The sequence below is a fragment of the Oncorhynchus mykiss genome, chromosome 4, assembly GCF_057628025.1.
Source record: "Oncorhynchus mykiss isolate SJ-2025 chromosome 4, ASM5762802v1, whole genome shotgun sequence".
In the NCBI taxonomy this organism is placed as follows: domain Eukaryota; kingdom Metazoa; phylum Chordata; class Actinopteri; order Salmoniformes; family Salmonidae; genus Oncorhynchus; species Oncorhynchus mykiss.
The window spans coordinates 46,186,087-46,211,870 of NC_143025.1; the positions used below are offsets into that span (position 1 = coordinate 46,186,087).

A 25,784-nucleotide genomic window follows, 5' to 3' on the forward strand; every position below is an offset into this window, starting at 1 on the left:
GGAGGCACATGTCGTGATTTGCCGTTCCATGTCTGTTGTATACTTTCGCTACATTTCTGAGTTGACTTTCAGATTCTACATTCTGACTAAAAAATAAAGCATTATTACTGACAGCTCAATTAGCAGTTGACAATAACTGATTATTGACTTGTATGGACCAAATGATAGCCAAGGGTCTGAATGTTGGCCAATTATTATGCTGTTCTCACTGTTCCCTCTACAACATATACATTGGTTCAAATACAGATCTTTGGGGTACCCCGGCATAGGATTTAGAACTATAGGATGGTACATCTTTTGAACCATGAACTGAACACTTGTCATTCCCTGTATTTGAATGTGCGTTTCAGGTCTCCGAGAGAGGAGGCGACGAGATCAGAGGTACGGTGGTGGGGAGAGGTGATCTGAAACAACATTGTGAGAAGGATAGAAAAAAGGCACATTGGGGGAGGTTGAGATGACGGCAGGGTAGGAGAGTTGATGAGAAGAGGGAGGAAGGGAAGTAGGAGGCGACTGAACAGGCCGTACAGACAGAAAGGCGCATCGAGGAAGACACCTATGTCAAGCTGCAATAGTCAAGGTTCCTTACAGTTAACTGACAGAGTGGAAAACACAGAGTGTTAAATAGGGAGAGTGGTATGACAGGGATTTGAGCAACAGAGGTATGGTATACTGTAGATCAGATGGATCCAAAATGACGCATCTCAGTGTAGCTGACGACTGAGCTGGTCTGGGGATTGGATTGGGATCAACTCGGCCTGAACTCGACCTCCGGTTTAGAACCAGTCTCATTGACCACCTGGCAGATCATCAGCGACCTACGACCTAACGCTCTGTTGGGAATCTACACAAATCGTGCCGGTAAGAGAACTCCCTCCACTCCAACTTTATGCCTAGTTTCTTAACCTCTAGGTTAGTAGAGAATAAGCTAGAACTGAAGAAGTAACTTGTTGACGTATTCACCTGAGTTGGGGTCAATCCTGTTTCAATTCAGAAAGTAAACCAAATTCTAATTCCACATTTTCCCCAGTGAAAAGCATTGAAGAGTATTGTACAGTGTACTTCCTGAATTGACTCCATCCCTGGTACTCACAACAGTGTTGATTTAACCCAAGATGAATTCAGTATAGAGACATGTTCACAATGTTAGAAATGACTGACTGTATCTGAATGCTCTTCAACATCATGGCCACCAGTACAGGGCCCAGGTTTTCTGAAGGCCTCCGGTCCAGCAGCTCTGTACTATTACCACCTAACTTGGTCTAAGCTAGCCCTTCAGATCAGCCGTCCCTCGCTTCCTCTCTCGCTACCAAATCTAGATCCTTCTGAGTGGCCGAAAAGTCACCCTCCTCATGGCTCTCCAGGAGGAGTGTCGTGACACAATCGCCACCATTTGTCACATATGGGGCCTTTTGTGTTCAACTCACTACCTATTAAAAGGTTTAGAGGGAGCAAGGTTCTGCAAAAAAGTAAATACCAGCCCTATGGTACCGCACTGTAGTGTCGTTGTAGTCATGTCTGTTCTTGAGGTTGTCTTATTTTGTGTGTCGTCAGTTTTGCAGGGAGTTTGTTTTATGTGCCACAGAACTAGATATTATGTGAAATACAGAAAGGGTGTGTGTGTGTGATTACACATACAGTGTGAGACGAGTGTGCTGGTATTTTCTTTAACTTGAAAATACAGGAAATCCGTTTACTGGAATTAGAAAGGTGAACTCAACCTCTGAAAGTGATAGTTAGCAAGAAGGTTAGAGACAGCATGTGTGAAATGGAGAATCAAAAACCACAAGGAAGGAAAATTACATGATGAGGATTTAACACTGACAACCACATTTCTATTCCGAGGTGATACAAAAAATATACTTAAGTACAAAAAAAATCCCCATTTAATTAGCTTCTTAGTCCAAGACTAGTCTTAATCGGGGTCAGAGAAGACGGCATATTAATGCTTTTAATAGTGTCATGTCAAAAGTGTAACCTGACCGGATGACTTTGTGTATTGTGTTTATACCTGCAGACAGCGATGGAGGTGTCTATGCAGCTGTATGTGTTGCTGCTGAGTGGAGCGGTCCTCCTGTCACTCATCCTGTTGACTGGCCTGTGTCTTCGCTGCAGAAGACACAACCTGCCTAGTAATACCAAGGCTTCGTTACTGTAACCAATCAAGTTGTTTTGAATTAAATTGGTCTCTATGTAGATGTTATCGCTGTAAATGAGAATGTTCTTCTCAGTCAGCTTAAACTGGTAAAATAAGGGTTAAATGCAAATGATGAGAAAAAAAATAAAACGCATTTACAGAACATAATTTTCTTACTCCTCAGCGTCCATTCAGCAGCGTTACAGTGAGGATTACACTCAGCAGTAAGCACTTTTTCATAAAACTATTTTTTTTTTTTTTTTTTTAGTTTGTGTGGCACTTGTAATATATGTCCGGTTCACTGTGTAAGTGTACCAGACGAGATGACGAGAAGTGGGCTTGAATGTTTGCACAAATCTCCAATTGATATCCGTGCGAGGTATCAACCTCTACCAACGCTCTGATTTCTTCCCCACTCAGCACCCCAGGATTCGGCTTGGCCCACCCACCATGTGAGTATGTGTGTGATGACTGAAGTTGTACCCAAATCTTTTCATGATACTTCTTAAGAAAAATGTGTTTCTGATTATGATGAACCTTCCTCCTCAGACAACCCCTCTTCATCCACAAGCTGGGGTGCTCCCCCTTCCAGCCTCCTTTCACCCATGTGAGTTACTACACACACACACACACACACAGACATTTGACTCATATTACCGTCAAGCGAAATGTACCTGTCTTTCTATCCCACAGTTCACCACAGATCGTTCTGAGACCGAACTCTGTCACCCCAACTGAAAATGGTGAGATGTCTCGCTCTTCCTCTACATCAAATGTCTATTTTCTCCACTTGTTTTCCTTCTTTCGCCACTATCTCTATAACGTCACAGTTCAGTTCCTTCTTAATGGTTAGCTTTTTCTTGCAGAGAGTAATGACGGCTATGAGAGTCCAGGAGAAGGTAATGTGAGCGTTATATCCTACCATGTTCAATAACACTGATCGCCTCAAACATATGTACACAGTAACTGCTGAAGAAGTTTAGACAATGTGCACATGGCTCCTTAGGTGAAACAAAATATGTTTTTATTGTCACACACCAATTAGGTGCAGTGAAATGTATTATTTTACATGGTCAACCATATGGCACCCCTGGAGCTAGGGTTAAAGTGCCTTGCTCAAGGGCACAACAACACATTTTTCACCTCGTTGGCTTGGATGTTTGAACCAGCAATGCTCTAACCGCTAGGCTACTGTACCTGCCTACTTGTGACTTACTCACATTCATTCAGACATTTGGACATTAAACCATTCATGCAATGCCTTTGGAAAGTATTCGGACCCCTTGACTTTTTCCACATTTTGTTAGTTTACAGCCTTATTCTAAAATTGATTAAATAGTTTTTTTTCCCTCATCAATCTATACACAATACCCCATAATGACAAAGCAAAAAAAAACTTTTTTAGAAATTGAAATATCACATTTTACATAAGTATTCAGACCCTTTACTCAGTACTTTGTTGAAGCACCTTTTGCAGCGATTACTGCCTTGAGTCGTCTTGGGTATGACACAACAAGCTTGGCACACCTGTATTTCGGGAGCTTCTCACATTCTTCTCTACAGATCCTCTAAAGCTTTGTCAGGTTGGATGGGGAGCGTCGCTGCACAGCTATTTTCAGGTCTCTCCAGAGATGTTTGATCGTGTTCAAGTCCGGGCTCTGGCTGGGCCACTCAAGGACATTCAGAGACTTGTCCTGAAGCCACTCCTGCGTTGTCTTAGCTGTGTGCTTAGGGTCGTTGTCCTGTTGGAAGGTGAACTTTCGCTCCAGTCTGTCCTGAGCGCTCTGGAGCAGGTTTTCATCAAGTATCTGTCTGTACTTTTCTTCGTCCATCTTTAACTCGATCCTACTAGTCTCCCTGCCGCTGAAAAACATCCCCCACAGCATGACGCTGCCACCACCATGCTTCACCGTAGGGATGGTGCCAGGCATCCTCCAGAATTGACGCTTTACATTCAGGCCAAAGAGTTCAATATTGGTTTCATCAGACCAGAGAATCTTGTTTTTCATGGTCTGCAATTCTTAGGTGCCTTTTGGCAAACTCCAAGTGGACTGTCATGTGCCTTTTACTGAGGAGTGGCTTCTGTCTGGCCACTCTACCATAAAGGCCTGATTGGTGGAGTGCTGCAGAGATGGTTGTCCTTCTGGAAGGTCCTCCCATCGCCACAGAGGAACTCTGGAGAACTCCAGAATGACCATTGGGTTCTTGGTCACCTCCCTGACCAAGGCCCTTCTTCCCCGATAGCTCAGTTTGGCCGGGTAGACAGGTCTAGGAAGAGTCTTGGTGGTTCCAAACTTCTTCCATTTAGGAATGATGGAAGCCACTGCGTTCTTAGGGCCTTTCAATGTTACTGAAATGTTTTGTTACCCTTCCCCAGATCTGTCCCTTTACACAATCCTGTCTCGAAGCTCTAAGGACAATTTCTTCAACCTCATGGCTAGGTTTTTGCTCTGACATGCACTGTCAACTCTGGGACCTTATATAGACAGGTGTGTGTGTCTTTCCAAATCATGTCCAATTAATTGAATTTACCACAGGTGGACTCCAAGACACATAAACATCTCAAGGATTATCAATGGAAACAGGATGCACTTGAGCTCAATTTCAAGTCTAATAGCAAAGGGACTGAATACTTATGTAAATCAGGTATTTCTGTTTTATATTTTTAATAAATGTGCAAAAATGTCCAAACATGTCTTCCCTGTGTCTCATGTGTAGATTGTTGAGGATTTTTTTTCTATTTAATCTATTTTATAATAAGGCTGTAACATAACAAAATGTGGAAAAAGTGAAGGGGTCTGAATACTTTCCGAAGGCACTGTATTCTGACATGATTGATTGACAGCTGTGTGTGCGCATGTCTCTGCGGATGTGCCATCTCTGTTCTGTAGAGTATGTCAACGAGGTGATGGATGACTATGAACCAGGATCAGGCTACCTGTGAGTGTTCATTTAATTTTAACAAAATACACAGAGTATACCAAACATTAGGAACACCTTCATAATATTGAGTTGCACTCCCCCTTTTTCCTTCAGAAGATTCTCAATTTGTTGCGGCATGGATTGTACAAGGTGTTGAAAGTGTTCCACAGGGATACTGGTCCATGTTGATTCCAACAGATTGTGTCAAGTTCGCTGGATGTCCTTTGGGTAGGGGACTGTTCTTGATACACACGGGAAACTGTTGAGTGTGAAAAACCCAGCAGCGTTGCAGTTCTTGACACAAACAGGTGTGCCTAGCACCTACTACCATACCCCGTTCAAAGTCACTTAAATCTTTTGTTTTGCCCATTCACCCTTTGAATGGCACACCTACACAATCCATGTCACAATTGTCTCAAGGCTTAAAAGTCCTCCTTTAACTGGTCTCTCCTTCATCTACACAGATTTGAATTGGATTTATCAAGTGACATCAATAAGGGATCATGGCATTCACCTGGTCAGTCTGTGTCATGGAAAGAGCAGGTGCTCTTAATGTTTTGTATACTCGGTGTATACTACATGTCAGTGCCTCACTGTGAATGTTACACTTTGCATTTCTAGGACTTCCTGGGGAAAAAAGTGCCATTTGTTGCTGTATTGGCTAAATTTAAAATAATGTTACTTCTGTGGCTATAGAGTACTGGGGTCTCTTGGGTTTTGTGTAACCTCTCGCTCCTCCTTATAGAATAGTGTTACCATCAGATCTTCCTGGGACTGGGTCTCTGCGTCATTCCAACCAATGTCTCATCTCCAAAAGCTCCCAAAGCACAGGTAGGTAACGTAAGGGTGGAGAGGGGACTGAATAGGACACAATACTTTAGCCCTTTTCGGGTGGGATACATTTGAATGGGGAAACTCAGGTAATATAATTATGTGCACGAGCACAAATCACCACATCTGTAATTTTATTCCCGTCCGAATCTGCCATGTCAGTCATTTTTACTTGGCAGGAAGGTTATTATCCCAGCCCTAAAAATGGACTGTTTTTCGAGTTTAACAGATACAGGTACTGCACTCAGTTTGGGTAAGAACATGGGAACAAATTGATGATTAAACCAAAGTGCTATGCACACAGCCTACAGATGAATGAACCGTTTTGTCACATTTTAAAAGATGACCTGGACTATATTGTGCCAATGAATTGATAAATTGCCAAATAAGTCTGGTAATTAAATGTCTGCATAGGTTACATTCCATGGTTCTTATTGATATGCATTAATATTTAGACTTTCTCTGAACTGAAGGCCATTAGGTCAATATTAGGCTAACCCTAGATGTGAAATAGCTTCATGTCTAGAAGAGCCTCCAGACTTTCGTCATAACGGTTAATTTTGAATAAGGAAAAAAAAAATAATTACAGGGGCAGTTTGGTAAAGTTCTAATCTTCCACTGGGAAAACATGCTGTGGTAATAGTTATATAACCGGTAGTGTAAAATTACTTGAAAGTACTACTTAAATTGTTTTTTGGGGTATATATTTATATTTTTGACAACTTTTACTTCACCACATTCCTAAAGAAAATTATGTATTTTTTACTCCATACATTTTCCCTGACACCCAAAAGTACTCATTACATTTTGAATGCTTAGCGTGACAGGAAGATTCACACACTTATCAAGAGAACATCCCTGGTCATCCCTACTGCCTCTGATCTGGCGGACTCATTAAACACACATTGCTTCATTTGTAAATTGTCTTGTGTTGGAGTGTGTCCCTGGCTCTCAATCTGCTCCACTGCAGCCCCTTCGATGGGGGCGTGCCCGGTCCTCTTTTTCCTGTAGTCCAAAAACTAAAATAAAACAAAAATGGTGCCGTCTGGTTTGCTTATTATAAGGAATTTGGAATCATTTATACTTTTGTACTTAAGCATGTTTAAAATCAAATACTTTTAGACTTACTCATGTAGTATTTTACTGGGTGACTATTACTTGAGTAATTTTCTATGAAGGTATATTTACTTTTAACAATTGGGTACTTTTTCCACCACTGTACATAACTGACGTTGTATAGTAGTAATACTAGGCCTGTGCAAATAAATCACATTTTATTAGTCACATGTGCCGAATACAACACCTTACAGTGAAATGCTTGCTTACTAGCCCCTAACCAACAATGCAGTTTAAAAAAATAACAGAGCAGCAGAAAAAAAAACAATAGCGAGACTATACAGGGGGTACCGGTGCAGGGGCACCGGTTAGTCGAGGTAATATGTACATGTAGGTAGAGATATTAAAGTGCCTATGCATAGATTATAACAACAGAGTAGCAGTGCTGTAAAAGAGGGGAGACAATGAAAATAGTCTGGGTAGCCATTTGATTAGATATTCAGAAGTCTTATGGCTTGTGGGTAGAAGCTGTTTATAAGCCTCTTGGACCTAGACTTGGCGCTGTAGTACCGCTTGCCATGCGGTAGCAGAGAGAACAGTCTATGACTAGGGTGGCTGGAGTCTGACAATTTTTAGGGCCTTCCTCTGACACCGCCTGGTATAGAGGTCCTGGATGGAAGGGAGCTTGGCCTCAGTGATGTACTGGGCCGTTCGCACTACCCTCTGTAGTGCCTTGCGGTCGGAGGCCGAGCAGTGATGCTCTCGATGGTGCAGCTGTAGAGGCTCTGAGGACCCATGCCAAATCTTTTCAGTTTCCTGAGGGGGATTAGGTTTTGTTGTGCCCTCTTCACAACGGTCTTGGTGTGCTTGGACCATGTTAGTTTGTTGATGATGTGGACACCAAGGAACTTGAAGCTCTCAACCTGCTCCACTGCAGCCCCTTCGATGGGGGCGTGCCCGGTCCTCTTTTTCCTGTAGTCCACAATCATGTTGAGGGAGAGGTTGTTGTCCTGGCACCACACGGTCAGGTCTCTGACCTTCTCCATATTGTCTGTCTCGTCTATGTCGGTGATCAGGCTGTTGTCATGGCAAACTTAATGATGGTGTTGGAGTCATGCCTGGCCATGCAGTCATGAGTGAACAGGGAGTACAGGAGGGAACTGAGCACGCACCCCTGAGGGGCTCCTGTGTTGAGGATCAGTGTGGCGGATGTGTTGTTACCTACCCTTACCACCTGGGGGCGGCCCGTCAGGAAGTACAAGATCTTGTTGCAGAGGGAGGTGTTGAGTCCCTTAGCTTAATGATGAGCTTTGAGAGCACTATGGTGTAGAATGCTGAGCTGTAGTCAATGAATAGCTTTCTCACATAGGTGTTCCTTTTGTCCAGGTGGGAAAGGGCAGTGTTGCGTGCAATAGAGATTGCATCATCTGTGGATCTGTTGGGATGGTATGCCAATTGGAGTGGGATAATGGTGCTGATGTGAGCCATGACCAGCCGTTCAAAGCACTTCATAGCTACAGACAGTGCTGCAGTGCTGTAGTCATTTAGGCAGGTTATCTTAGTGTTCTTGGGCACAGGCACTGGTGGTCTGCTTAAAACATGTTGGTATTACAGACTCGGACAGGCAGAGGTTGAAAATGTCAGTGAAGACACTTGCCAGTTGGTCAGCGCATGCTCGCAGTACACGTCCTGGTCATTTGTCTGGCCCTGTGGTCTTGTGAATGTTGACCTGTTTAAAGGTCTTACTCACGTCGTCTGTGGAGAGCGTGATCAGTGTTCTGGAACAGCTGGTGCTCTCATGCATGTTTCAATGTTATTTTCCTTGAAGCTAGCATATAAATAGTTTAGCTCGTCTGGTAGGCTCGTGTCACTAGGCAGCTTACCGGCTATGCCTCCCTTTTGCAGTCTGTAATAGTTTGCAAGCCCTGCCACCTCCGACGAGCATCAGAGCCGGTGTAGTATGAGTCGAATATAGTCCTGAATTGACGCTTTGCCTGTTTGATTGTTCGTCAGAGGATTTCTTATAAGCTTCCGGGTTAGAGTCCCGCTCCTTGAAAGCGGCAGCTCTACCCTTTAGCTCAGTGCGGCTGTTACCTGTAATCCATGGCTTCTAGTTGGTGTACGGTCACTGTGGAAACGTCATCGATACACTTATTGATGAAGCCAATGACTGATGTGGTGTACTCCTCAATGCCATCAGATGAATCCTGGAACATATTCCAGTCTGCTAGCAAAACAGTCCTGTAGCTTAGCATCTGCTTCATCTGACCACTTTTTCTATTGATCTAGTCACTGGTGCTTCCTACTTTTTAATGTTTGCTTGTAAGCAGGAATCAGGAAGATAGAATTATGGTCAGATTTGCCAAATGGCGGGCGATGGCGAGCTTTGTATGCATTTCTGTGTGTGGAATAAAGGAGGTCTAGAATGTATTTTTTTTAAACATTTTTTTTAAATTTTCCCCTTCTGGTTGCACATTTAACATGCTTATTTGAATTTAGGTAAAACAGATTAAAGTCCCTGGCTACTAGGAGCACCTTGTCTGCGTGTGCGGTTTCTTGTTTGCTTATGGTGGAATACTGCTCATTCAATACTGTCTTAGTGCCAGCCTCAGTCTGTGGTGGTATGTGCACGGCTACGAAAAATACATATGAAAACTCTAGGTAGATAGTGTGGCCTACAGATTATCATGAGATACTCTACCTCAGGCAAGCAATATGTCGAGACTTCCTTAGATATTGTGCACCAGCTGTTATTTACAGAAATACATAGTCTGCCGCACCTTGTCTTACCAGACGCCGCTGTCCTATCCTGCCGGTACAGTGTATAACCAGCCAGCTGTATGTTGATAGTGTCGTCGTTCAGCCACGACTCCGTGAAGCATAAGATATTACAGTTTTGAATGTCCCATTGGTAGTTTAAACTTCCGCGTAGGTCATCGATTTTATTCTCCAAAGACTGCACGTTTGCTAGCAGAATGGAAGGAAGTGGGGGATTATTCGATTGCCTACGAATTCTCAGAAGGCAGCTCGCCCTCTGGCCCCTTTTTCTCTGCATCCTCTTCACGCAAATCACTGGGACCTGGGCCCGTTCCCAAGAAAGCAGTATATCATTCACGTCGGGCTCGTCAGACTTGTTAAAGGAAAAAGATTCTGACAGTCCGTGGTGAGTAATTGTAGTCCTGATTTCCAGAAGTTATTTTCGGTCATAAGAGACCACATTATGTACAAAATAAGTTCTAAACAACGCAAACAAACAAAACAATCAGTTGGGGACACATAAAACGTCAGCCTTCTTCTCCGGCGCCATTTGAATAGGGCTTTAAAGACACTTGAATACATGGATATTACACCATGCATACACAATAAGACATTTTAAGTTGAAATCACATTTTAAGTTGCAATGCATGACAATATGTAGATTTAGGAGACTCAAGAGTTTTTTGTTTTTAAGGGCTGTATTCAAACCTATCACATAAGTTCCGCTTTTATAGCGTGATTGAAATGTGAAGGCTATGCCCCCGCTTTGGCAAAGACTGCGTTCAAGGTAAAAGCTTCAAATTACCTTAACATCTCTAGTGCACAGCTTCAGCGATACAGCTTGAATAGTGCGCTAATTTGCATACGTATGTTGCCAGCAGCAGATTTATTTCCTTATTCATGTTTTTGTGAAGCACATGTGCAAAACGTTATATGGAGGTTTAGAAAACGTGTCTCGATGGGCCATAAAATATTATTTAATCAAATGCTGTCTGTATTATTCACATCGTGTTTATATGATATGTCAATGTGGAAGCAGAGGAGGACGAAGAGCAGGGTGAGTGCTGCAGTAGAAATCTGGCCTGTAGGGTTATCAGTATAGACATCACGATGGTTTTAGACTGGAGTGTATATACCTCAATCCTATGTGTGTGTGTGTGTGTGTGTGTGTTCACAGAAAACAGTGGCGCGGTTGGCAATATGAAAATCAATATGAACGTCGACGTGGAAAAGAGTGATGACAGTGATGATGGCAGCAACGACTATGTCAATACTAAAGGTATGGCGCACATTGAATATAATCTAACTTTTTAGGGGTGTTCCTGATTAATCAGGAATCTACAACTGTCAAAAAAGCAGAATAACCTATGGAACTCTTTATGCCTTGGAAGGAGGGAGGGGAGTTGCTCTTTAACATGTATGTCTTTATTACTAACCTGGATTGTCATCCAAATCTAATTTTGTTCACATACACATGGTTAGCAGATGTTAATGCGAGTGTAGTGAAATGCTTGTGCTTTTAGTTCTGACAGTGCAGTAATATCTAACAAGTAATATCTAACACACAATCTAAGGAAAGGAATGGAATAAGAACATATAAATAATGGATGAGCAATGACAGAGCGACATAGTATAGAATACAGTATTATACATATGAGATATGTAAACATTTTTAAAGTGACTAGTGTTCCATTAAAGTGGCCAATGATTTTAAGTCTGTATGTAGGCAGCATCCTTTCTGTGCTAGTGATGGCTGTTTAACAGTCTGATGGCCTTGAGATAAAAGCTGTTTTTCAGTTGAATGCAGTTGATTTGCGATGATGACACAAACATTATATTAAACGGGACAATCATAGGAGCCTTAAAATCCAATTATAATCCAAAGTGTTGTGAATTGCACTCATAAGCAACATGTAAATAGAGATATTTTTTGCTGGGGCTCCCAAGTGGCGGGTTAACAGGTTATGTGCACCACCAAGTTAGAACAGTAGGCGAAATTAAGAGGTGAAAATAGACCAAATGATTAGGGTGAGGCACATTAAACGCTGTTTGGGTCTTTGTGTCAAAAAAGATACGCGGCATATAGCACTATTTGATGTGCTAAATAAGCTTTTGACATGTCAAATAACACAATTCTATTATAGAAGTTTGTGTGCTGAATTTGCACATGCAAGCCAAGCGCCACCACTACTATCAGTAGCACTGTCAAACAAGCACACACCGACCATGAACGATGTGTTTACAATACAATAGACCAAATTATTAGGGTGAGGGACATGGGCTACTAACGGCTTACTACACAACATATACTTAGTATTACTTTCTTAGCTACAGTATACATATCTCCCTTGCATAATACATAATTTATGCAGCAGTGTACAAGACATTTTTGTACTCGCCTTGTGAAGGTTGTGCGGCGGTCCTTTGTGGGCAAATTTTGTCATCAAACTTTCATCAAAGTTTGGGATTCTCTGGATTTATGGTGGGAACTCTGGGGGGGCGGCACACACACCCACCCTCCACCCACCCACTCCATTGAATAGCAGGCTAAGTTACTGGTTGCTTTGCAGTTAGTCACTGATTCCTTCCAAATGACTCATTGTTGAATTTGCAATTTCCAACTTGTCGTGTAATCTTTATGGCCGATGAGCACCGATGAGTTTTATCTATAATTTCTCTTCATTATTTCTCTACATATAAAAAGGATTTGCCAGTAGATTGTCAACTTGATTCATGATGATGACTGCTAGCTAAGACTTTGAAAGTAAGATGTTGACATGATCAGTCCAATCAAAGCTACAGTACATACAACATGATTTGATGTCTTCGTAGATGGGCACTTCTAATGTAACTAACTCTATGGCAGGATCCAAAGGGCTGACATTTTGGGTGTCTACCCTAACTAAGGACTTAAATTTGGCGATGACGTACTGTCCCCATGAGTGACAGAATACTAAGCCAATCACAGCACAATGCTCCAATTTTCTGCTGGCTTGCCACCACCACAGAAAGCATGAGCTATGCTGAAACACCTGCATTTGGGAGACTAGTCGGGATCGAGGCAAAGATGAACAGAGAAAAGTACAGAGATCTTTGATGAAAACCTGCTCCAGAGCACTCAGGACCTCAGACTGGGGTGAAGGTTCACCTTCCAACAGGATAATGACCCAAAGCACACAGCCAAGACAATGCAGGAGTGGCTTCAGGACAAGTCTCTGAATCTCCTTGAGTGGCCCAGCAAGAGCCCGGACTTGAACCCGAACATCTCTGGAGAGACCTGAAAATAGCAGTACAGCGAGGCTCCTCATCCAACCTGACAGAGCTTGAGAGGATTACACTGCCAAAGGAGCTTCAACAAAATACTGGGCAAAGGGTCTAAATACTTATGTAAATGTGATTTTTGTTTTTAATAAGTGTTTTTTTAATAAAATGTTCTAAACCACTTTTTGCTCTGTCATTATGGGCTATTGTGTGTAGGTTGGGGGACTTTCATCCATTTTAGAATACCGCTGTAACGTAACAAAATGTGGAACAAGTGAAGGGGTCTGAATACTTCTTTGAAGTACAGTCGTGGGGAAAATTTTTTAAAAAGACAAATGTTCATTTTCACAGTCTGCTGCCTCAGTTTGTATGATGGCAATTTGCATATACTCCAGAAGAGTTATCAGATGAATTGCAATTAATTGCAAAGTCCCTCTTTGGCATGCAAATGAGTTGAATCCCCCAAAAACATTTCCACTACATTTCAGCCCTGCCACAAAAGGACCAGCTGACATCATGTCAGTGATTCTCTTGTTAACACAGGTGTGAGTGTTGACAAGGACAAGGCTGGAGATCACTCTGTCATGCTGATTGAGTTCAAATTACAGACTGGAAGCTTCAAAAGGAGGGTGGTGCTTGGAATCATTGTTCTTCCTCTGTCAAACATGGTTACCTGCAAGGAAACACGTGCCGTCATCATTGCTTTGCACAAAAAGGGCAAGGCACAGGCAAGGATATTGCTGCCAGTAAGATTGCACCTAAATCAACCATTTATCGGATCATCAAGAACTTCAAGGAGAGCGGTTCAATTGTTGTGAAGAAGGCTTCAGGGCACCCAAGAAAGTCCAGCATGCGCCAGGAACATCTCCTAAAGTTGATTCAGCTGCGGGAATGGGGCACCACCAGTACAGAGCTTGCTCAGGAATGGCAGCAGGCAGGTGTGAGTGCATCTGCACGCACAGTGAGGCGAAGACTTTTGGAGGATGGCCTGGTGTCAAGAAGGGCAGCAAAGAAGCCACTTCTCTCCAGGAAAAACATCAGGGACAGACTGATATTCAGCAAAAGGTACAGGGATTGGACTGCTGAGGACTGGGGTAAAGTCATTTTCTCTGAATCCCCTTTCCGATTGTTTGGGGCATCTGGAAAAAAAGTTGTCCGAAGAAGACAAGGTGAGCGCTACCATCAGTCCTGTATCATGTTAACAGTAAAGAATCCTGAGACCATTCATGTGTGGGGTTGCTTCTCAGCCAAGGGAGTGGGCTGACTCACAATTTTGCCTAAGAACACAGCCATGAATAAAGAATGGTACCAACACATCCTCCGAGAGCAACTTCTCCCAATCATCCAAGAACAGCATGATGGAGCACCTTGCCATAAGGTAAAAGTGATAACTAAAGTGGCTCGGGGTACAAAACATTGATATTTTGGGTCCATGGCCAGGAAACTCCCCAGACCTTAATCCCATTGAGAACTTGTGGTCAATCCTCAAGAGGCGGGTGGACAAACAAAACCCCACAAATTCTGAGAAACTCCAGGCATTGATTATGCAAGAATGGGCTGCCATCAGTGGCCCAGAAGTTAATTGACAGCATGCCATGGCGGATTGCAGAGGTCTTGAAAAAGAAGGGTCAACACTGCAAATATTGACTCTTTGCATCAACTTCATGTAATGGTCAATAAAAGCCTTTGACACTTATGAAATGCTTGTAATTATACTTCAGTATTCCATAGTCACATCTGACAAAAATATCTAAAGACGAAGCTGCAAACTTTGTGGAAATTAACATTTGTGTCATTCTCAAAACTTTTGGCCACGACTGTAGACCTCAATCCTGTGTGTGTTTTGTGTTTACAGAAAGCAATGATGCGGAGGTCAATGTCGATGTGGGAAAGAGTGATGACAGTGATGAAGGCAGCAACGACTATGTCAATACTAAAGGTATGGCCCACGTTGGCACATTGAATAGAATATAACTTTTTAGGGATGTTCCTGATGTAATCAGGAATCCCTGCTTTTTTGACAGTTGTAATAACCCATGTAACTCTTTATTCCTTGGAAGGAGTGAGGGAGTAGCTCTTTATAAACGGTTTACTTTATTACTATCCCGGATCGTCATCCCTGTGTTTTGAGGGGATATTAGTTTTAACAGATGCTGCACCTAGTTTGGGTATAAACATGGGAACAAGTTAAAGGCTAAAACAAAGTCCTATGCATGTAGCCCACGGGTGAATTATCTGTTTTGTCACATATCAATTTTCCTAGTGCCAAACTTCACTTTTAAAAGATGACGTGGACTATATTGTGCCAATGAATTGAAAGATTGCCAAATAAGTCTGGTAATTAAATGTCTGCATAGGTTACAGTTCATGGTTCTTATTGATATGCATTAGGTCATTGTTAGGCTATCCCTAGACATTTGAGATATCTTCACGCCTAGCAGAGCCTCCAGACTTCTGTCATAAAGGGATCGATTGAATGAATATTTTGAATTTTTTATTGATATTCAAACAACACTTAAATAAATGGATATTAGAATATAAACAATAAAGAGAGATGCATGACAATAGAGCGCCTTTGGAATGTATTCAGACCCGATGACTTTTTCCCCATTTTGTTACAATACAGCCTTATTCTAAAATGGATTCAAATTGTGTTTTTTCCTCACTCTAAACACAATACTACATAATGACAAAGCAAAAACAGGCTAGAAATTTTTGCAAAAAAAAAAAAAAGTACTGAGTGCATTTTTTAAAGTATTCAGAGGCTTTACTCAGTACTTTGTTGAAGCACCTTTGGCAGCTATTATAGCATCGAGTCTTCTTGGGTATGACGCTACAAGCTTGGCACACATGTATTTGGGGACTTTCTCCCATTGTTCTCTGCAGATCCTCTCAAGTTCTGTCAGGTTGGATGGGAAATGTTGCTGCACAGCTATTTTCAGTCTCCAGAGATGTTAGATCGGGTTGAAGTCCGGGCTATGGTTGGGCCACTCAAGGACATTCAAAGACTTGTGCCAAAGCCACTCCTGTGTTGTGTTGACTGTGTGCTGAGGGTTGTTGTCCTTTTGGAAGGTGAATCTTCACCCCAGTCTGAGGTCTTGAGTGCTCTGGAGCAGGTTTTCATCAAGGGTCTCTGTACTTTGTTCCATTAATTTTTCCCTAGATCCTGACCAGACTCCTAGTCCCTGCCGCTGAAAAACATCCCCATAGCATGATGCTTCACCGTAGGGATGTTGCCAGGTTTCCTCCAGATGTGATGCTTGGCATTCAAGCCAAAGAGTTTAATCTTGGTTTCATCAGACCAGAGAATCTTGTTTATCATGGTTTGAGAGTCCTTTAGATGCCTTTTGGCAAACTCCAAGCAGGCTGTCGTGCCTTTTATTGAGTAGTGGCTTCCGCCTGGCCACTCTACCGTAAAGGCCTGATTGGTGGAGTGCTGCAGAGATGGTTGTCCTTCTGGAAGGTACTCCCATCTCCACAGAGGAACTCTGGAGCTCTGTCAGAATGACCATCGGGTTCTTGGTTACCTCCCTGACCAAGGCCCTTCTTCCCCGATTGCTCAGTTTGGCTGGGCAGCCAGCTCTAGGAAGAGTGTTGGTGGTTCCAAACTTCTTCCATTTTAAGAATGATGGAGGTCACGGTGTTCCTGGAGACCTTCAATGCTGCATAATTTCTTTGGTACCCTTCCCTAGATCTGTGCCTCGACACTTTCCTGTCTCGGAGCTCTACGGACATTTTCTTCGAGCTCATAGCTTAGTTTTTGCTCTGACATGCACTGTCAACTGTGGGACCTTATATAAACAGGTGTGCCTTTCCAAATCATGTCCAACCAATTGAATTTACCACAGGTGGACTCCAGTGAAGTTGTAGAAACATCTCAAGGATGGAAACAGGATGCACCTGACCTCCAATTTTGAGTCTCATAGCAAAGGGTTTGAATACTTATGTAAACAAGGTATTTTATTTTTATATATAAAAAATTGCTAACATTTCTACAAACCTGTTTTCGCTTTGTCATTATGGGGTATTGTTTAGATTGATGAGGAATTTCTATTTGATTTCATCCATTTTAGAATAAAGCTGTAACTAGAGGTCGACCGATTATGATTTTTCAACACCGATACCGATTATTGGAGGACCAAAAAAGCCGATACTGATTAATTGGCAGATTATTATTATTATTATTATTATTATTATTTTAAAAAAGTTAATTGTTTGTAATAATGACAATTACAACAATAATGAATGAACGCGTATTTTAACTTAATATAATAAATCAATAAAATCAATTTAGCCTCAAATAAATAATGAAACATGTTCAATTTGGTTTAAATAATGCAAAAACAAAGTGTTGGAGAAGAAAGTAAAAGTGCAATATGTGCCATGTAAGAAAGCTAACATTTAAGTTCCTTGCTCAGAACATGAGAACATATGAAAGCTGGTGGTTCCTTTTAACATGAGTCTTGAATATTCCCAGGTAAGAAGTTTTAGGTTGTAGTTATTATAGGAATTATAGGACTATTTCTCTCTCTACCATTTGTATTTCATTAACCTTTGACTATTGGATGTTCTTATAGGCACTTTAGTATTGCCAGTGTAACAGTATAGCTTCCGTCCCTCTCCTCGCTCCTCCCTAGGCTCGAACCAGGAACACATCGACAACAGCCACCCTCGAAGCATCGCTCCACAAAATCCGCGGCACAAAAGCCTTCGGCCCAAGGGGAACAACTACCCCAAGTCTCAGAGCGAGTGACGTTTGAAATGCTATTAGCGCGCACCCCGCTAACTAGCTAGCCATTTCACATCGGTTACACCAGCCTAATCTCGGGAGTTGATAGGCTTGAAGTCATAAACAGCGCAATGCTTGAAGCACAGCGACGAGCTACTGGCAAAACGCACAAAAGTGCTGTTTGAATCGAAGCTGACAAGCCTGCTGCTGCCTACCACCGCTCAGTCAGACTGCTCTGTCAAATGTCAAATCATCGACTTAATTATAATATAATAAACACACAGAAATATGAGCCTTAGGTCATTAATATGGTCAAATCCGGAAACTATAATTTAGAAAACACGGAACCGTTACGTATTTTATCTAACTGATGGCATCCCTAAGTCTAAATATTCCTGTTACATTGCACAACCTTCAATGTTATGTCATAATTACGTAAAATTCTGGCAATTTAGTTCGCAACAAGCCAGGCGGCCAAAACTGTTGCATATACCCTGACTCTGCGTGCAATGAACGCAAGAGAAGTGACACAATTTCACCTGGTTAATATTGCCTGCTAACCTTTCTTTTAGCTAAATACGCAAGTTTAAAAATATATACTTCTGTGTATTGATTTTAAGAAAGGCATTGATGTTTATGGTTAGGTACACGTTGGCGCAACGACCGTCCTTATTCGCAATGCGCAATACATTGATTATATGCAACGCAGGACAAGCTAGATAAACTAGTAACATCAACCACGTGTAGTTATAACTAGTGATTATGATTGATTGTTTTTTATAAGATAAGTTTAATGCTAGCTAGCAATTTACCTTGGCTTCTTACTGCATTTGCGTAACAGGCAGGCGGTTAGAGCGTTGGACTAGTGAACCGTAAGGTTGCAAGATTGAATCCCTGAGCTGACAAGGTAAAAAATCTGTCGTTCTGCCCCTGAACAAGGCTGTTAACACACCGTCCTAGGCCGTGTTCTTAACCGACTTGCCTTGTTAAATAAAGTTGTAAAAAATCTTCTTTTTTTTTCAATCGTCAAAATCGGCGTCCAAAAATACAGATTTCCGATTGTTATGAAAACTTGAAATCGGCCCTAATTAATCGGCCATTCCGATTAATCGGTCGACCTCTAGCTGTAACGTAACAATGTGGAACAAGGGAAGGGTTCTGAATTCTTCTGAATGCACTGTATATACCTCAAGCCTTTGTTTGTGTGTTCACAGAAAATAGTGGCGCAGAGGGCAATATGAATGTCGTTGTGGAAAAGAGTGATGACAGTGATGACGAAGGCAACGACTATGTCAATACTAAAGGTATGGCCCACATTGAATAGAATATAACTTATCAGGGATGTGATTTTTCCTGATTAATCAGGAATCCCTGCTTTTTCAACAGTTGTGATAACCCTTGGAACTCTGATTACTTTATTACTAACCGGGAGCATGGTGTAACAGGCCGGCAGCTGCACACAACTTGTGTATTGGGGTGCATTCCAATACTCTAAAAATGATACCAAAAGGTACTCAAGTGCTAAACAACCTGGTAATGTGTATGTGCAATGACGTTAATACCACATTCCTCCCCTCTTAAGATTTCAATATTACATCTTCACAAATAAACCCTTTTTTAACGATATCGAACATAAGACATTGCCTAAGCGCTTATTGCTAAGGGATAAAGGCCAGCATCCCGGAGTCACCTGTTGATGTTGAAACTGGTGTTTTGCGGGTACAATTTAATGAAGCTGCAAGTTGGGCACTTGTGAGGCATCTGTTTCTCAAACTAAACACTAATGTACTTGTCCTCTTGCTCAGTTGTACACCAGGGTCTCCCACTCCTCTTTCTATTCTGGTTAGTGCCAGTTTGCACTGTTCTGTGAAGGGAGTAGTACACAGCGTTGTACGAGATCTTCAGTTTCTTGCCAATTTCTTGCATGGAATAGCATTCATTTCTCAGAACAAGACTGACAAGTTTCAGAAGAAAGTTATTTGTTTCTGGCCATTTTGAGCCTGTAATCGAACCCATAAATGCTGATGCTCCAGATACTCAACTAGTCTAAAGAAGGCCAGTTTTATTGATTCTTCAATCAGGACAACAGTTTTTAGCTGTGCTAACATAATAGCAAAAGGGTTTTCTAATAATCAATTAGCCTTTTAAAATTATGAACTTGGATTAGCTAACACAACGTGCTATTGGAACACAGTAGTTCAATGCATCCATCTATTCTTGTCTATCAATAATGACAAGCCACTGGGGTCTGAACTTGGATGGAAAATGACTGCGGATAATAGTGGACGTTATTGCCACTCCTATTTGCTATATTTTCAATTTAAGCCTATTAGAGAGTGTGCGCCTGGAGGGAAGCAACAGTTATCCCCCTACCAAAGGATAGTAAAGCCCCATTGACCAGATGTCAATTTGTTTACTGTGAAATACAATGCTAACAGACTTTAAGCATGCTTATAGGAATGACATTCAACAAGCACAGCACTTACACAAATTACTGATTGGCTGAGAGAAATTTATGATAAAAAGATTGGGGGCTGTGTTAGACTTTAAGGTGGCTTTTGACATTATTGATCATAATCTGCTGGAAAAACATGTTATGGCTTTACACACCCCCTGCTATATTGTGGATAACGAGTTAGACAGGTAACAGAACACAGAGGGTGTTCTTTAATGGAAGCCTCACCAACAAAATCCAGGTAGAATCAGGAATTCCCCAGGGCAGCTGGCTAGGCCCCTTACTTTACTAACGGCATGTGTAAAGCCAGTGTGTCTATGTATGAGGAAGACTCAACCGTATACACGTCAGCTACCACAGCGACTTAAATGACTGCAACACTTAACAAAGAGCTGCAGTTAGTTTCAGAATGGGTAGCAAGGAAAACGTTTGTCCTAAATATTTCAAAAACTAAAAACATTATATTTGGGACAAATCATTAACTAAACCACAACTAAATATTGTAATGAATGTGGTAATTGAGCAAGTTGAGGAGAATAAACTGCTTGGAGTAACCCTAAATTGTAAACTGTCATGGTCAAAGCATATTCATACAACAGTAGCTAGGATGGGGAGAAGTCTGTCTATAATAAAGCGCTGCTCTGCATTCTTAACAGCACCATCAACAAGGCAGGTTCTACAGGCCTTAGTTTTGTCGCACCTGGACTACCGTTCGGTCATGTGGTCAGGTGCCACAGAGGGCCTTAGCAAAATTGCAATTGGCTCAGAACAAGGCAGCACAGCTGGCCCTTGGATGTATAGCAAAGAGCTAACAAAAATATGCATGTCAAATCTCTCCTGGCTCAAGGTGGAGGAGAGATTGACGTCATCACTACTATTTGTGAGAGGTGTTGACATGTAGAATACACTGGGCTGTTTGAACTACTGGCACACAGCTCGGACACCCATGCATACCCCACAAGATATGCCACCAGGTGTTTTCACAGTCCAAGTCCAGAACAGACTATGGGAAGCGCACAGTACTACATGAAACTCTATTCCACAGTAAAATTACATTTAAAAAAACTGATACATATATACTTTTTGGAACAGCAGGGCCTGTGAAGCAACAAACAGACACACACATACATGAATAATATTCACCAATACATTTATTGGTAGTCCAAAATATATTGCTATCAGGTTGTAAATCACTGCTGGCCAGGTACATTGTTTGCTGCCTCCACCCATTCGGGATTCATCTTCAATTACTAAATCTTTGGAACGAAAACGGACGACTCTAACTAAGGCTTGGAATGTTAATACAACCAAACTAGCGATGATCACAAGTCAGTCGTAATGTGGTTAATAGGTTTGCGCACGTGTCAAACACATGGGCCTGCAGGCTAAATAGGACTCGCAAGTATAAATGAGTCAACAATTTAGTAATTTACTTCATGAAATTAAAGCTTGATGCACTCACATCAGTGAATTCAACTTCAATTGCGCTGCTTTCATGTGCCCCGTTTACAGCGCACAGTGGAGAGAGTGTACAGACACATGCCACAAGCTAGGCTACTAAAATGTTGCAGTCTGGCTTCGGTATTTAAAGCTTCATGGTTAACCGAAAAACAAAACCTGCAATAAATGATATATATCCACACATCACTTATGTTGAAAAATACAATAATTGTTTTCATGTGACATTTGACTTAAATACAGTATGTATAATAAGTATGCTCCTATGTGACCAGTAGTATTCAAATTTCCCTTATGTCATTTGTTACCTTAAATGCTCATTTGTGACACAAAGTATTCACATTTTCATTACATATGTTCTTTGTCACAATACATGTTATGGGAGCATTATTTCAGTGATACCTGTCATGGTAATAAAACGAAACGAACAAACTCAAAACACTAAACTTAATCGCTTCTCAATTCAGCCATTTTACCGTTAAACCGTTCCCACGTGTCCTTTCGTTTCACGCGGGAAGTGCTCCATGATAGCAACAAGATAAAGAGCACATAGAACATAGTTAGGGGTTGGTGTCATTTAAATTACATATACAAAGTTTTTTTTTAAATATATAAAGCTGTTCAGATTCAGTTTAAGAAATCCTTGACCAATAATGCCCTATTTGCAATGATACAAGCATTTCGCTACACCCGCAATAACATCTGCATGCAACCACCAAAATTTGAATGGCGCTGCCCATACCATAATGAGACGGATACAACGCTGCGATCTCTATACGACAACGGGACAGAGAATGAGGATCAACTTTTTTAATGATTGTCAAATTAACATATATTTATAAATAGAGTATACTACAATACATTGAGTGCACCATGCTGTGTTAAAAATTCTGCATAGCAGCAAAGGCTGGACACATATTTCCCTCTTGTTTTAATAGGATGCATATAGCATTTTAACAGACGTAAGTGGGCATTATAAAAGGCCCATTGTTGTCAACGTGGGTTTGGCCAAGCAGGCTACTTTCCCCCATCGTTTATCAATACGATTTTGGCGGCAAACTATCTGAAAAAGCTTGAGGGTTTATCTGTTCTTTCGTTAGGACTCTGGCTAGCATTAGTAGTTGATCTTGTTGATGTGCATAGGCAACTGAGGGAGAGAGCCTACCTTTTCATGGTTGTTTCATCAATAGGGCTGTAAAGTTCCCAAAATGTAAGAGGACTCCCGTAGTATTTGCAGAAATCCATTCGGGTGGCTTTTGGCAAATGCGTTCTAATTATCTAAAGGCAGGCACACTGTTGCTATGGCCTGTAGTCACACAGTTGTTTAAAGTGAATGATGGCAGGTCTGTCTGGCAAATTAATTATTTGCATATAGGCCTACTATAGCTCTGATTGGCTTTGGTGCACCGGTCTGCATAGACTCTGGTCCTGGACAGGACAGCTAGCAGTTTTATTAAATTGTCCAAACAAGGCTGCTTTCCCACTCTATTTTGCTTTACAATTTTCACATGCCTTACTGTCATTCAAACATTCTATGAATTTTCCCAAAAAATTTAATTCCTGGGGGTGTATACGAACAGATTTGGTTTTGCTAAAACATCTAATAACCTAGCAGGTGGGTGATATTCTGAAACTCAGCTCTACATAAAAGTTGGTACTAACTTGTATTTTTTTTCTCTTAGACATGTGAAGCCTAGCAGATTCTGACGAGGAGGGAATTGAGTCGATCGACTGCTGGATTTATCATGAGTGCAACCAAGTTTCAAAGGGAAACCTACACAGCGTAACTAACATCTACATAGGGGTTCTGCAATATGGACGAGCACTGTGGCTGATGAAACATTTCAAAAGACCTTAACCTCATCCACCAGCTGTTTCCGAACTATGCGGTAATAATTAAGGCCTAGGGAGAACATGTTCTAAGTTTTATTGTATGGTGTAGGGCAAATGTCTTCAAACACATCTCTTGGTGCCCCAGCTGCAACCATGTTACATTTTTAAGCTCTTTCCTGACTATTGAAGAGAAAGGATGACAGTGGGGAAAAGAGGTGGTGTCGTAGGACAGATTTGAACCCATGTCGACGCCGCTGCATTATTGTTTTCAATGTAAGGATTTGCTGACGACTCCTGAGAATGTTCGTTCTAGTTTACTCATTTTTTCTAAGCTGTATTTCTTATTACTGTTGACTCAAATCTGGTTTGTAATAATTTTTTTGTCAATAAAAGAAATGCTTTGCCATAATCTATAGCCCTATTCGGACAGGATAAGTTTTACTGGGGGAGCTCAGTTAATGTAATGTGCACAAATCACCACATCCATAGTTTTCCCCATCCAAATCTGCCGTTTTGGCAAACTCCCAGGTCCTCTGATCTTATCCTGTCACCTGATATTAGAGTAATAGGTGCTGCACCCAGTTTGGGAAAGAACATGAACAAATAGATGCTTAAAAATACGCTTTGGATATAAACTACAGATTAATGAACTTTTGTCACATCAACTGTCTTAGTGCCATACTTCTTTTAAAAGATGAAGTGGAAAATATTGTGCCAATTAATTGATAAATGTTAGATGGTTCTTATTGACTTTCTATACACTGAAAGCCATTAGGTCAATATTAGGCTATCCCGAGATGTGGGAGAGCCTCCAGGCTTCCATCATGAGAAGGAAAAAAAAGAATTAGGGGCAGTTTAGAAAAACGGACAAGCTGGATATTAATTACATAGCCGACGTTCTATAGTAATACTAGTCCTGTGCGGATAGGGCTTATGAACCATTGTGATGTTTTCTGAATGAATTGAAGCTGATAAGGATGGCATATAGTTCACTATTAAAATATTGGTGTTTCAAATCAGTAATGATCATTCACATACACTGCTCAAAAAAATAAAGGGAACACTTAAACACAATGTAACTCCAAGTCAGACTTCTGTGAAATTAAACTGTCCACTTAGAAAGCAACACTGACTGACAAATGGAATAGACAACAGGTGGAAATTCTAGGCAATTAGCAAGACACCACCAATAAAGGAGTGGTTCTGCAGGTGGTGACCACAGACCACTTCTCAGTTCCTATGCTTCCTGGCTGATTTGTCATTTTTGAATGCTGGCGGTGCTTTCACTAGTGGTAGCATAAGACGGAGTCTACAACCCACAGAAGTGGCTCAGGTAGTGCAGCTCATCCAGGATGGCACATCAATGCGAGCTGTGGCAAGAAGGTTTGCTGTGTGTGTCAGCGTAGTGTCCAGAGCATGTAGGCGCTACCAGGAGACAGGCCAGTACATCAGGAGACGGTCAGAAACAGACTCCATGAGGGTGGTATGAGGGCCCAACGTCCACAGGTGGGGGTTGTGCTTACAGCCCAACCGTGCAGGACGTTTGGCATTTGCCAGAGAACACCAAGATTGGCAAATTCGCCACTGGCGCCCTGTGCTCGTCACAGATGAAAGCAGGTTCACACTGAGCACATGTGACAGACGTGACAGAGTCTGGAGACGCCGTGGAGAACGTTCAGCTGCCTGCAACATCCTCCAGCATGACCGGTTTGGCTGGGGGTCCGCACAGCCCTCCATGTGCTCGCCAGAGGTAGCCTGACTGCCATTAGGTACCGGGATGAGATCCTCAGACCCCTTGTGAGACCATATGCTGGTGCGGTTGGCCCTGGGTTCCTCCTAATGCAAGACAATGCTAGATCCCATGTGGCTGGAGTGTGTCAGCAGTTCCTGCAAGAGGAAGGCATTGATGCTATGGACTGGCCTGCCCGTTCCCCAGACCTGAATCCAATTGAGCACATCTGGGACATCATGTCTCGCTCCATCCACCAACGCCACGTTGCACCACAGACTGTCCAGGAGTTGGCGGATGCTTAAGTCCAGGTCTGGGAGGAGATCCCTCAGGAGACCATCCGGCACCTCATCAGGAGCATGCCCAGGCGTTGTAGGGAGGTCATACAGGCACGTGGAGGCCACACACACACTACTGAGCCTCATTTTGACTTGTTTTAAGGACATTACATCAAAGTTGGATCAGCCTGTAGTGTGGTTTTCCACTTTAATTTTGAGTGTGACTCCAAATCTAGACCTCCATGGGTTGATACATTTGATTTCCATGTGATTTTGTTGTCAGCACATTCAACTATGTAAAGAAAAAGTATTTAATAAGAATATTTCATTCATTCAGA

General features: G+C 41.9%; 1 protein-coding gene across 1 annotated transcript; it reads left to right on the top strand.

The window, feature by feature from the left end:
- The first annotated feature begins 358 nt into the window (after positions 1-358).
- lat (uncharacterized) lies at positions 359-23,848 on the top strand. The gene is made up of 13 exons (XM_090232163.1): positions 359-861; positions 2,018-2,132; positions 2,322-2,361; positions 2,558-2,589; positions 2,687-2,744; positions 2,831-2,880; positions 3,004-3,036; positions 5,029-5,077; positions 5,805-5,890; positions 10,881-10,982; positions 14,820-14,903; positions 18,908-18,997; positions 23,289-23,848. The coding sequence occupies exons 2-13, from the start codon at positions 2,024-2,026 to the stop codon at positions 23,294-23,296; spliced, it is 741 nt and encodes a 246-aa protein (XP_090088289.1). The 5' UTR covers positions 359-861; positions 2,018-2,023; the 3' UTR covers positions 23,297-23,848.
- The last annotated feature ends 1,936 nt before the right edge of the window (positions 23,849-25,784 follow it).

Coding starts and splice junctions, on each gene's coding strand:
- lat (XM_090232163.1), top strand. CDS start 2,024: ATGGAGGTGTCTATGCAGCTGTATGTGTTGCTGCTGAGTGGAGCGGTC. Junction 2,362..2,557: donor AGTGAGGATTACACTCAGCA/GTAAGCACTTTT, acceptor TTCCCCACTCAG/CACCCCAGGATTCGGCTTGG. Junction 5,078..5,804: donor GAACCAGGATCAGGCTACCT/GTGAGTGTTCAT, acceptor TCCTCCTTATAG/AATAGTGTTACCATCAGATC.